Genomic DNA, 13,312 nt, shown 5'->3' with positions numbered 1-13,312 from the left:
TTCTCCTCCATCTCATATTCTTAATCTTGTGCCGATTAAGAATCTTGATGGCGACCTTATGCCCAATCAAAACATGCTCAGCAATCTTCACCTTTCCAAATGACCCAATACCCAGTGTCTTCCCAAGCTTGCATCTAGAAATATATCTTTTATATGAGGTACACATCTAACGTTCACATATAATACATTAACGTCACATATGATGTCTCAATGTCACATGTAATACTCAAAAGTCACAAATCAGATCTAAATATCACATATAAGGTAGAACCGTCACATGTAGGATTGAATTGTCACATATAACATTGAAATATCACATATATGGTTCACCAAAGTACGTTATTTATTGAATAAAAATTTTAGGAAACATTGTTGTAGATTGGTTACACGAAGGAAATGGGATGATGGGTTGAGATTGTAACTTAGTTATTTAAGGTTAAATGGGAAAATGATGGATTTTTTGGAATAATGATATTTCAATGTTATATGTGACAATTCAATCCTACATGTGACGGTTCTACCTTATATGTGATATTTAGATCTGATTTGTGACTTTTGAGTATTACATGTGACATTGAGACCTCATATGTGACGTTAACGTATTATATGTGAACGTTAAATGTGTACCTCAAATAAAAGATATATTTCTAGATGTGTATTCTAGATGTGTACTTCATCTTGTTTAGTATTATAAATTGAAGTTTAGAGCGATGGGTTTTGCCTCAAGTGTTGCTTAACGTATTATATGCTAAAGAACAAAGATCACCAATAAATTACAAATACACATTTTATCATTTACAAACAGCTAGTAAACATCCAACAAATAAAATAGTTACGTGTGGTTGTCTAATACTTCCACTCAATCAATGGTACATCATTACCCCCAAAGTACAAAAGATATTCTGGATCGTCAATATCTAACTTCAATTGCAACTACTTCCATTCACCACGTTCGCATATGATTTGAGCAGCAAGTCATGCTCCTAACATCTCAGACTCCCTTTATAAGGCTTCAATATTTATTGTCTCCCTTCCCTCTAGGATCGCCTTGATGAAAAAATATGCGTGTATGCAACAATTATATCTGTAAAAATATCACATAACACTTAAACTGTAGCATATATAATTGGTAACAAGAATATATCACACAGAATGTAAAAAAATCGCATAACAACAACATATGTCACACAAAATACCAAAATGTCACATAACAGCAGCATACATCATACAGAATACCAAAATATCACATAAGTCACACAGAATACCAAAATATCACATAACAGTAGCATAAGTCACGCAAAATACCAAAATATCACATAACAACACATAAATCACACAATATACCAAATATCACATATATGGCACAAACGTAAAAGGGGATTATCTCAAATTTTCATTGATAATCACATCCAATAAAAGTTTCTACAAGTTAAGATAATCCCACATGATAAACAAACATAAAAGGCTTTTCTTTGCATGCTAAAGCCGTCTACTAACAAACAATGTGTCCAAAAGTTGCTTAACCACATCATAATATTCAGGTTGCAACTAGTTGTTATGCACGGGAGTTAGCACTAGTATTGTTGCACACATGCATGTTGTAGTAACATTATGATTTGGTAAATACCCGTTCAAAATGAACATTCATCAGTATCATTTTCTCCTGGGAAACTAAGGAAAATTATAATGAAACAAATATCTAAAAACTATTTTTGAGGATTAACCATCCCATGATCAAAATATACATTTCTCCTCCATCTCATATTCTTAATCTTGCGCCGATTAAGAATCTTGATGGCGACCTTATGCCCAATCAAAACATGCTCAGCAATCTTCACCTTTCCAAATGACCCAATACCCATTTTCTTCCCAAGCTTGTAATTTGGCAAGGAACACTTTACTAGCTCCTCCTTAGTTAAATCCTTTCATTTCTACTGCAAACCCAAAAAAAAATTAAGAATTTTGTGAAAAAATAAGCTAATGCTTCAAATCACTGTAAACAAACATAAGAATTTTGTGAAAAAATAAGCTAATGCTTCAAATCACTGTAAACAAACAAACTCTAATTTAGATTCATGAGTCCAAAATTTTAGGTAAAATAAACAAATTTGACGGATTTTCGAACCCTAGAAATAATTCCTTTTGAGATGGAAGCTCGTTCGCCATTCGATTTACTAATAAAACATCAAAAACTAAACTCCTAAGGATTTAGGATAGAAATTTGAGAAGATTAGAACTCACCTCTATCGATCCCACGAAGAAGGTGATTTTAAGAGATTATTAAACTTGGTTCTTATATTTTGTGCGTGACAATTAGGAATAAAGAATAAGTGTGATTGTATGAGTGGTTGTTTTGATTTATATGCAAGAGGTAATAAATTGAATTTTAGAGGAGAGAAGGAAGAATTAAAGAATAAATGAAATCACAAGGCAAGAAATATGAATTAATAAAATCAAGAAATAAAACCAAAAATGAAAAGAAAATTTAAGAAAGTTAAGATGAAGGATTCAAAAGAGGTAAGAAATCTAGAATATAATCCACTAACCAATTTCAATTACAAAATATAAACTATTCTCTTTTTATCATATTTCAACTTAGATTTATTAAGCATAGATTATCAAACCATTTAAGGAAAGTGTAACCTATCAAATTATCATCTAAGCTAAAATTACTATTCATGATAAGAACAACAACATGATAATAATCCTAGAATTCATAAGCATAACCTATCAAACCATTTAAGATAAGCATAGATTATCAAATTCTTCTTCTACCGATTAGTTCTCTAGTTGATTATCCTAACATGAACATTTTAAGTACAAGAGAATAATTCATACAATATAAAAGAAATTAGACTAGTTTCATACAATTCTAAGATTCCTACAAGAATTAAATTCACATCTTAAGAAATAAAAACAAGAAAAAGAAGACTAATTACAAAATTAAAAAGAAAAGAAAAATCTAAACTATGAACAAGAAATAAATCTAATTACAAAGAAAATAAAAATCTAAACTACAAAATAAATTGCAGAAATTAAATGCAAGAAAAATAAATCTACTCTACAAATTAAAGTGCAAAAAGAAAATAAAAAAGACAAGAAAGTAAATCTATACTACAAGCATGAATTTAAATCTAACTAATAAGCAATAATAAAGAAATTACTAAAAAGAAATAAAAGAGCAAAGAAATGCAAACCTTCAAATTGCTCTTCATCTCCATCCTCATCATTCAACAAGAGGAGAAAGAACAAATTTAAAGAGGAAAAAATTATTTTTATTAATTGCAACTAAAGTTATAATTTTTGGAAGGCCTTCTCAATTAAGAGTAGCCCTCCTCTCCAAAAGGAGTTTACAAAAATTTTCACACCTCTAACCTCTCACTCTTTACCCCTATTTATAGTAAACATCAGTGAATGAGAGCCATTGGATCGAAATCTTATCCAAAAACATCAATAATCAGCCATTGGATTGTAACTGCCTGGACGTCCGTAATTTCACGAATAGCTTCGTCTCGTCGAGGTAGGCGATTTTCATATATTATATGTTAAATTCCGCCTTCCGGATTAGGAGATATCGTCGTTTCTTTGTGGCCAACCATTTTGAATATGATTTCTTTTCATATTGGATTTTTGATTTTCTCCGGCTTCTACAGGCTACACGACTTGATTCTGGGCTTTTGGATAATTTGGAAATTGATTTTCCAATGTGCTTCTTTGCTTCATTTCTTCATTTAATCAATGGGTTTTTGTTGAGAGATGGGAAGTTGAGATTTATTCTTCATTAACCTGCAATTAAAAGATAAAAACAATTATTAGTGGTATATTTATTCATATAAAATAGATAATGGGGGTATAAAATTGTAATAAAATATGATTATCAATGATTATGGTTATTGGACTGGGGGTGAGGATGCATGAGCTAACTTATTTTGGTTCCTTCAAGCAATTTTCCCGTTTATTAATAGAGCCCACCCGTATGTGACCTATGTCCACGTATCATGATCCATATCCATCAATGACGGGTCGGGTCGGGTCAGGTCGGGTCAGCATTTGCCACCCACTTCAACGTAGTATACTGAAGACGCCCTTTACAAAGAGTTCCTATAAAGTTCTACCAGCTCGACTCCGAGAACCCAACCCTAGCTCAATTAGAAACGGGCGCCAACACTCGAACCTTCCAGTTCTCATTTCGACACTAAAGCCCTTCGTTCTCTCTCTTTCTAGGGTTTCTCTCCTCCTTCTCCAATGGCGTTCGGATCCCAGATCCCTGACATCCTCGGCGATCGCCAATCTGGCCAAGACGTCCGCACCCAAAATGGTACCTTTCTCTTCAGTCCCTTTGATTGCAGTCCAAAAAGATCCAATCTTTGGATCCTTCATGTTTTCACTGGTTCTTTGGTGTAGTTATGGCGTGCCAAGCAATTGCCAATGTCGTCAAGTCTTCGCTCGGCCCCGTTGGCCTTGATAAGGTATAAACCCTAACTTTTATTCTGCTGTATGAAGTTCTTCATGCTGCCCTTGTAGTGTTGCATGCTTGGATCTGGATCAAGCGGTCCATTCTGCAACCTGACAAGGAAGTACTTTATACTCCGATATTTGGTTTGAAACATTGTAATTAGTAAAGCTAAATGAACTCATAGTCCGTAGCAAATCCGCGATCAATGTTGCCACCAATTTGTTGGAAGCAAAAGATGCATCTTTTAGAAACGGAAAATGAAAAATAAAAAATAATTCCACCTCATCATTTCCCCCCCTAAACCAAACACTATATTTGCATTGGGAATACACTTCCTACAATAAATTGTGGGTTATCCTAACAATGAATTTGAAGCTGACATCTTGCAACAAACGGTTCATGCGACATTTGCTATGATTTATCTTTGAAGAAAACTAAACAGCCTTCTAAGGGGAGCTAGGAGGGGGAAAAAGACATTGGACTATTAATGACTAATAAAGAGGAATTTTGCAAGAAAGAAGAGATCTATTAAGATTGGATAACTAGGTTTTAAGAGGAGCCTCAAACTCAGAAAACTAAAGGAAGGGAAAGTAAATAACATTTCAGTAATCAACTAATACAGATGTATCTTCTTCTCTGCATCGGGAACTTAGCGATCCTCATGGGAGCTTGATGATAGATGATTCTCATGGGAGTTTGAGAATAGAGGTGTGAGTGGCGCCATTGGTGGTGGCGAAAGCGGTCAAAAGTAGGAAACAACGAAATCAGGAATCTGGGGGACAAGTCTCTGGCTGGTCGACCGAACACTCAACACCGGTCGACCGGATTAGTGCACACTACAGGACAAGAAACATGTTCTCTGGTCGGTCAATCGAGACATACTTGTCGGTCGACCGATAGTGGGAGACCGGTCGATCGGTATTGGTACATCGGTTGATCGGATCAGTTTCTTAGGCCGAGTTGGACTCTGTTTTGAGACGAATCTTGATTGGGTTTTGACTTTGTTATTTACGATTTTATCATCCACGTTGTTTATCCTATAAATAGAGATTGTTTAGGGGTTTCTAAACATCGGAGGAGAGATTATAATCACGAGATTAGAGTTTAGTGAGGATAGAGAAATTGTTCTTTATTCTAGAGAGATTGTCAGAGAGAGATTTTGTTATTTTTTTATTCTTCATAATCTAGAGAGTGTATTTTCCTTCACCACTTTAATTTTCGTGTGTTCTTGTTGTTATCTTCTCAACCCTACCTTTGATAATTTCGCGATCAAAGGTGCTTGCGACTCGTATCAAGTTAGTATCAGAGTGATCAGATCCTGTGAAGAGGGTATCCTGTGTATGATCCTTACTCGATCGTAATACAAGAAGCTAGGCGAGATCCTTATTAAAGAGGTCCCAAAATTAAGGAAGAAAAATATGACTGACAGTGACAACTCATCGAGACTTAATGTATTGGAGAAGCAGATCGAGACGATAGGGCCGACTCTCACATAACTCGTCGATCTCATCCATCAAGGGGACAAAAAGGGCGAATCTTCTTCGAAATTTAAGAAGAAACCTGTGAGGTCCGATGGAGAGAGCGTGAATTCTGATTCCGATGAGGAGACAGTCCGTCAAGACTGTTCCACACGAAGGGGGTAAGGGTCCTTATCAGAATCTAAAGATTAACTTCAGAATAGAGATCTTTGTTTATGATGGGAGTGTTAACGTCGAGAGGCTTGATGACTGGATCGAGCGGATGGAGACGTATTTTACTCTTTATGACTATTCGTCTAAGGAGAAGATTGTGTTCGCGATTTTAAAGCTTTCAGGATATGCGTTCACGTGGTGAAAATCCTACTGTCAGCAGGAGAAGAAGACGGTGTCGTGAAACAAGTTTAAGGAGCTATTGAGGAAACAATTCTACTCAATGGGATTCCTTGAGTAGCGTTGATACAAGTGATATAGATTACGCCAAAGACTCAACTAGACCGTTTAAGAATGCACAACGGAGTTCCAACAGCAGGGGATGGTCCTCTACATCGCAACGGATGAATACTCCATCTTCATGAAGTATATGGCGGATCTGAATGAATACATCCGGAAGGAAATGAAGTAATTCACGGTCTAGTCCATTGCAGAAGCGAGTGTGAAGGTTATTGCCATTAAGGGCGAACATAAGAAGAGCAACGAGACGAAGGGAGATGCTAAGCAAGTTGGAGACGAGTCTAGTGGTTCCCAACCTATGAAGGAGAAAAAGAAGGGTGATCTAGGAAAAACATGACTGATTTGTAGTCATTGTGAGAAGACATTACATATAGCTGATCGATGTTGGGAGAAGTATCCTCATCTCAAACCAAAATGGTTGAAAAAAAAAGAGGAGAAAAAGGCATACGTGATAGCACAAGGTTCGAAAGAAATCCCAGGAATGATAGTCCAACAACAATCTCAACCTTATGACAGGAAAACATGTCGTGAAGGAGGACGAAGACCCCAGAGAGCAGCTCTTTATTCTTAAGTTACAGATGAAGATCAGTTTGGCAGATGTCATAATTGATCCAAACGGTGAGAAGAATTTGATATCCGAGACCTTGATTTAGAAATTAGGTATGAAGACAATCAAGCATCCGAAACCCTATCCTTTAGGGTGGATTCAAAAGGAGGCGTGACTGAATGTAGTTAATCAATGTACTTTCAGATTTGCACTCCACGAGTTGTATATTGACGAGATCACGTGCAGTGTAGTCCCATTGGATGATTGTCAGGTTATACTAGGCAATCCGTATTTGTGGGATAGATATGTAATCTACGAAAGACGAGCTCAGAAGTACACATTCACCAAAGACGGTGAGAAGTTTATATTTCGTTCGGCGTCTCTTCTGAAGGAGACAAACTTGGTGACGGTGACCCGGACGAAGAGACTAGTGAATGCAAACAAGAAGTTTGTCTCGCTTCTCGCTGTTCGTTAGGCCTTATGAGGAGCTACTGAAAGCGGATTGCATTTTGGAGCGGAATGTGACTATGACGAGACGCGAGACGAATGAGTCGTTTCTAATCGGACGTCAAGGTCAGGTTCCTAGCAAGACTAAATGGTTCAATAGGGAAGGAGGGCTCGCGAGTTCCCTCAACTGAAGTTCTAACTTGAATGGGACTTCAAGTTCCTAAAGGGAGAGTTATGATACATGTGTATCTTCTTCTCTGCTTCGAGAACTTAGCGATCCTCATGGAAGCTTGAAGATAGATGATTCTCATGGGAGTTTGAGAATAGAGGCGTGAGTGGAGCTGTTGGTGGTGGCGAAAACTGTCAAAAGCAGGAAAACGACGAAATCAGGAATCTGGCGACAAGTCTCTGACCGGTCGACCGAACACTCCGCACCGGTCGACCAGATTAGTGCACACTACAGGACGAGAAACGTGTTCTTTGGTCGGTCGACCGAGACATACTTGTCGGTCGACCGATAGTGGGAGACCGGTCGATCGGATCACTTTCCTGGGCCAAGTTGGACTCTGTTTTGAGACGAATCTTGATTGGATTTTGCCTTGGTTATTTACGATTTTGCCATCCACGTTTACCCTATAAATAAGGATTGTTTAGGGTTTCTAAACATCGGAAGAGAGATTATAATCAAGAGATTAGAGTTTAGTGAGGATAGAGAAGTTGTTCTTTATTCTAGAGAGATTGTGTGGGAGAGATTTTGTAATTTTTTATTCTTCATAATCTAGAGAAGGTATTTTCCTTCGCCACTTTAATTTTCGTGTGTTCTCGTTGTTATCTTCTCAACCCCACATTTGATAATTCCACGATCAAATGTGCTCGTTCGGCGACTCGTACCAATAACCTACCATAACATTTCAGTAATCAACCTACTCGGTGACTCGTACCAACAACCTACCATAACATTTCAGTAATCAACCTACCATCTCTTCTTTGGTGTTAATTTAATTATCTATCACTTTTGACATCCAACTTCTAGAGAATTATAATTTGTGAAATACTTACTAGTAAACCCTTCCAAATTGCGACACATATGTAAGTCTTTGGCAGCATTAGGTATGTATTATTTATATTTTATTGTAAGTAATGAATAGCAGCCAAAATCTATGAGTATATTTGTTTTTGTTAGGTAGTCTAATTTCATCCTCTCAGCTGTGCCGCAGATTATGACAGATTTTTCTAAAATTTATCTGCTGAAAGTTATGGCCAGGACTAATATTAATGCTTTTAGGTTTACTGCAATTTCCTTTTCCAATGTTTTCCCTCAGGTGGGATCATTTTTGTCTAAGCTGAAAAGTTAAGATGTCTACATGAAGTCCTCCGTCTTCCTTTTATCTACCAACTGATAGTGGTTGAAATCACCATTTATCTACAAAATAAAATCTGCAATATGTTGCTAAAATTTTAAGAATTTCTTGATGAATTTTATGTTGGTTCATGAATTTTCTACAATGACCCAGTATTAGCTACTTAGAAAGTCTGTATGCAGCCTTATATTGGAAGCAAAATTAACTTGTTACTGTTTTGATGGGATGGTAAGGTTCACGATTTCTTTGAATATCTCCTAAGCTTGTTAAGTAACTGCATGATGTCAATCTCATAGTTTATTTTTTATCTTATATGCTTAGTCTTTTAGCTGTTCATGCTATAATAATTTTCTCTGCTTTTTCCCACATACCTGCCTGCTTAATCATGATTATTGAATGAACACATCATATAGTTCCAAAACTTTGAAGGCATTTGTGACATATTACAGGCTTACAGCTTTTGTATTATGTTTTGAATGATGATAGTCAAATCATTATGTTTCTCATGTAAAGCGTGTGTTATGTAGTGTATTTCTATGCATCTTTGAAAGCGTATTAAGTTTAATTATGGACCCTTATCCAGATGCTGGTTGATGATATTGGTGATGTGACAATTACTAATGATGGGGCGACCATACTGAAGATGTTAGAAGTTGAACACCCTGCTGCTAAGGTAAACATGAGGAAGTTTTTTCTTGTTAGATAATAATAACCTGATAGTATGATCGTATGTCTAATTTCTAGTCAACCATGTGTTTGAGGATTATTAGGTACTTGTGGAGTTGGCTGAGCTTCAAGACCGTGAAGTAGGAGATGGGACGACATCTGTGGTTATTGTAGCTGCAGAGTTGCTTAAGGCACTGTTTATTGAGTTGATGCATTAAGTTTTTTTACTTGCATTTGTCAGAAGTACAATTTTATATATTTGATTTCCCTGCAGAGAGCAAATGATCTTGTGAGGAACAAGATTCATCCAACATCTATAATCAGCGGGTACAGGGTAAGCTTTCATATTTAGCGTGCTGAAATTCCCAGGATACTTTAACAAAGTATACAAACTCTATGAAATTGAAGGAAAACTTAGAATGATGAATGATATTCTTGGTATGATATTATGATTGCGAAAGCGTACAATATACCCATACATGTATACAAATGAAAATTTTAAACATGGACATGGATTATTATACCATGTGCGGTTAAGAAGTATGTTGACTTTCTGATGAAAATGTCACGACATATTTACCTCCTAGAAAATTATGGTTTCTTGGCGAAAAGGTGAAGAAATAGTTTTCTCATCCTATTATAATATGATCAATGCAAAAAAGAATTTATGCCCTCTTTGGTATTTCAATTGAAATGAGCATAGATGGCATTTGCCACCAGTTCCTGATGCAACTATGAGTGAGCATTGGTGAATTGCAATGTTGGCTAGCATCTTAAAGATTATGCATGCATGATGACAAGTGGCAATACTATGTGATTGTGTGATATTACATTATGCAAATACTTGGTTGAGTATGATCTGAACTGAATTAATGAACTTATCCTCATGCCTCCTTAAATTAGTATCCCTCTATTCCTCCTTGCTAGCTATGATAGATCTCTTACAACTAGCATTGTGATTCATGCATCTCGAACATTATTGACTGAGATAAATGTTAAAAGATTGTTTGAGAGCTGTATCTATGATCATTGATAATTTAACATGTTTTGGAGGTCTTGCTTATCTATTTTAACATGTTTTTTTTGGCGCTTTCCAAACAGCTCGCAATGAGGGAAGCCTGCAAATATGTTGATGAAAAACTTGCTGTAAAGGTATGAACTACATTAAATTGTCAAAAGGATCCATATCAACAATTTTTTAATTCTCTTCCGAATTTGTAGAAGCTTTTCACTTATATATCTAGTGACTGTTTGAATTATTTGCAATTTGTATTTTTAGGTTGAGAAGCTTGGAAAGGATTCTCTTGTGAACTGTGCAAAAACCAGCATGTCCTCAAAATTAGTTGCCAATGATAGTGATTTCTTTGCAAATTTGGTAAGTTTTATGCCAGCGTATTACCATGTCTCAAGATTAAACCCTTGTTTCCCAAATTAATATAATACTTTATTTTCTGTTCTGTATGTAATGTACTCATGACGTTTATTTATTTTCAATCAACTGCCACATCTGTCTGTGTTGTGCACGTATTGGACTATGGACTTTTGTAGCCATATTGATAGGAGTTTTGGGACGAACGAGTTTCATTTTCCTGCCAACAGACAAGATTCGAAAGCCTTTGCACTATCCCTAATCCATCTCTCAGTATTAATTATGGGGGTTTTCATATACACCCCCAAATCATTGCTACTTGTAAATTTACTTCATCAGCCATTGTAATTGTTATTTTTACTCCTAAATTTATATTCATCCCTCAACTTTATCCCCACCCTAACCTTTTAAGGAATAAAATTGGAATATCCTGTTTAAAGGGTTAGTTTTTCCAGAAATGATTTAAGTATCTTAGTTAAGTTAATTAAACTTAAAATAAGTAATCTTAATATTGTTATCAGTAAAATAACGATATTAAGATAAATTATTTCTTAAGTTTAATTAATTTAAAGTAAGGGTAGTTTGGTCGTATCTGGTAAACATTCATTGTAATTAAATATTATAGTTCAATTTTATTCCTCAGAAGTTAAGATTGGTGTAAACTTGAGGTATGATTACAATTTGAAGGGTAAAATGGCAATTATGAGATTTGGGGATATTTGTGACATACCTATTATTTGGGGTGTATATACGGGAAAAAACCCTTTATTGTACTACAAATTGAATTTCCTCCTTATCAATTCTCACCGTTTCTTCTTTTACTTTTATTAAGAATTTAAACGGCAAATGTTACATGTATATCACTCATATTAGACAATACCAAATGCTAATATTCAGCACTTCTCTTTGCCTCTGTTGTTCAACTAGATGTCCTTTTTTTTGCACACATTACCCTACTCCTTTTGTCAGGACTGGATGAAGTCTTTGATGTTTATGTTTCTGTTATTGTTTCTTTATTTCTCCTAATACAACTCTGAGCTCTTCGTTTTTTTTTTGATTTTTTACAATTGAAGAACATAAACTTTTACATGGTTTTTTCTTATAGGTCGTAGATGCAGTTCAGGCGGTGAAGACTACAAATGCTAGAGGAGAAGTCAGATATCCCATCAAGGTTAATTCTTACGGAAACCATTGTTGGATATCAATCACCTTTTCGAGTAGAAAAAACAAATGATTTTTGGATGAAGTTAGCTGTTCGCAGATTTTTTTTAGGGTTGTGATTTCTTCATTTCTTTGTCTATTTTATGCAGACATCTAATTTCTTTTTAATGTTTTCAAGGCTATGCTTTTAAAACCTTAGGATGTAAACTTGCCTTTAAGTTTCTTTAATCGATTATTAAAGGTAGTAGATTGAGAAATCTATGAGGGAGGGAGGCAAGAGCTGGTTCATGTGTTAAGGACAGTTTATTTGTAATTTGATGGTTTTTTACTTCTGGAAACTCTGGAGGGCACTTAGCTGATCCAGACCAGGTGCAGGGTGCTGTAATAAATTTAACCGGCAATGGACTTGTCTTGGTTATAATCTCATCAGTTGCATCAAGTATTTCCAAACCCCCTTGACTGGTTTCAGCCAGATGTCCTTGAGCGATCTGCCTAGATAGACCGCCTACCGCGGTGCTCAGCCTTTTACATCATATTCAACCAGACTGCCTACTACGGTGATCTGTCTAACCCGGACTGCCTACAATGACAATCTGTTTGTTATAGCACCTGCCTTCCTTGATAGGCATGTGATTTACTTAATTTCTCGGTATACACCATTAGAATGCATTATATGTTTCAATATTGACAAAACCCACTTGTCATGTATAGCCTACAACAGAAAAATCAAGTACTTTAATTTTGTCCCAAGTAATGTCAATAACTGTCCATTTGAACCACCCATGTCACATATTGCTGATTTGTTGTTGGCGAGTTGTTTATTTTCAAGACTTTGCCAATTTACTAGGATGTGATTTCTGAATAGGCTACATTGTTGATAGTGTTATACTCTATTATGGACAGAATACCTCTGTTATGAAGCTGTTGTGTCACACATCTAAGAACCATCACTTACAAGGTCATTATCTTTTATGTGCACTATTTTTTGAACATGTCTCGTCATGTAGGGTCCACGTCCATGTATCCAAGCTTGTTAGGCTCATTCATTATTGCTGGCATTTGGTGTGGTCCCAAAATCAAGGAGTCTATACTTGTCTTTCCAGATCTTCACTTGTTTGGTTTCCACCTCTTATGATGGCATGGTTCTAGGATTCGGAACTCGGTTCTTATTAATATTTCTAATCATGAAACTATATGACTGACTACAACTCAGCACGAGTTCACCATTAAAATTGGGGCATCAGGCCAACCTAAAAGACTTGGGATAAAGGCTCAGGCATCTTAATTTCTTTATAACATGCGAGCTCAAATATGAGTATTTTAAAATTCTCTCTCTCTCTCTCTTTGTTTTTTTGGACAGAGCATTAATATTCTAAA

The 13,312-nt window shown here is 35.9% G+C and overlaps 1 protein-coding gene across 1 annotated transcript in view; it reads left to right on the top strand.

Annotated features, from left to right (window-relative positions):
* LOC109844328 (T-complex protein 1 subunit alpha) overlaps positions 4,127-13,312 on the top strand; it is a 23,326-nt gene continuing 14,140 nt past the window's right edge. Inside the window, 9 exon segments of the mRNA XM_020413314.1 lie at positions 4,127-4,318; positions 4,405-4,469; positions 9,323-9,412; positions 9,510-9,596; positions 9,680-9,739; positions 10,507-10,557; positions 10,685-10,780; positions 11,880-11,945; positions 13,296-13,312. The exon segment at positions 13,296-13,312 is cut by the window's right edge and continues 4 nt beyond it. Coding sequence (XP_020268903.1) covers positions 4,246-4,318; positions 4,405-4,469; positions 9,323-9,412; positions 9,510-9,596; positions 9,680-9,739; positions 10,507-10,557; positions 10,685-10,780; positions 11,880-11,945; positions 13,296-13,312 — 605 coding nt within the window. The 5' untranslated portion in view covers positions 4,127-4,245.

This window comes from Asparagus officinalis, chromosome 6 (genome assembly GCF_001876935.1).
Source record: "Asparagus officinalis chromosome 6, Aspof.V1, whole genome shotgun sequence".
In the NCBI taxonomy this organism is placed as follows: domain Eukaryota; kingdom Viridiplantae; phylum Streptophyta; class Magnoliopsida; order Asparagales; family Asparagaceae; genus Asparagus; species Asparagus officinalis.
Note: the sequence above shows the minus strand (reverse complement) of the source record. Positions and strands in the feature narration are given on the sequence as shown.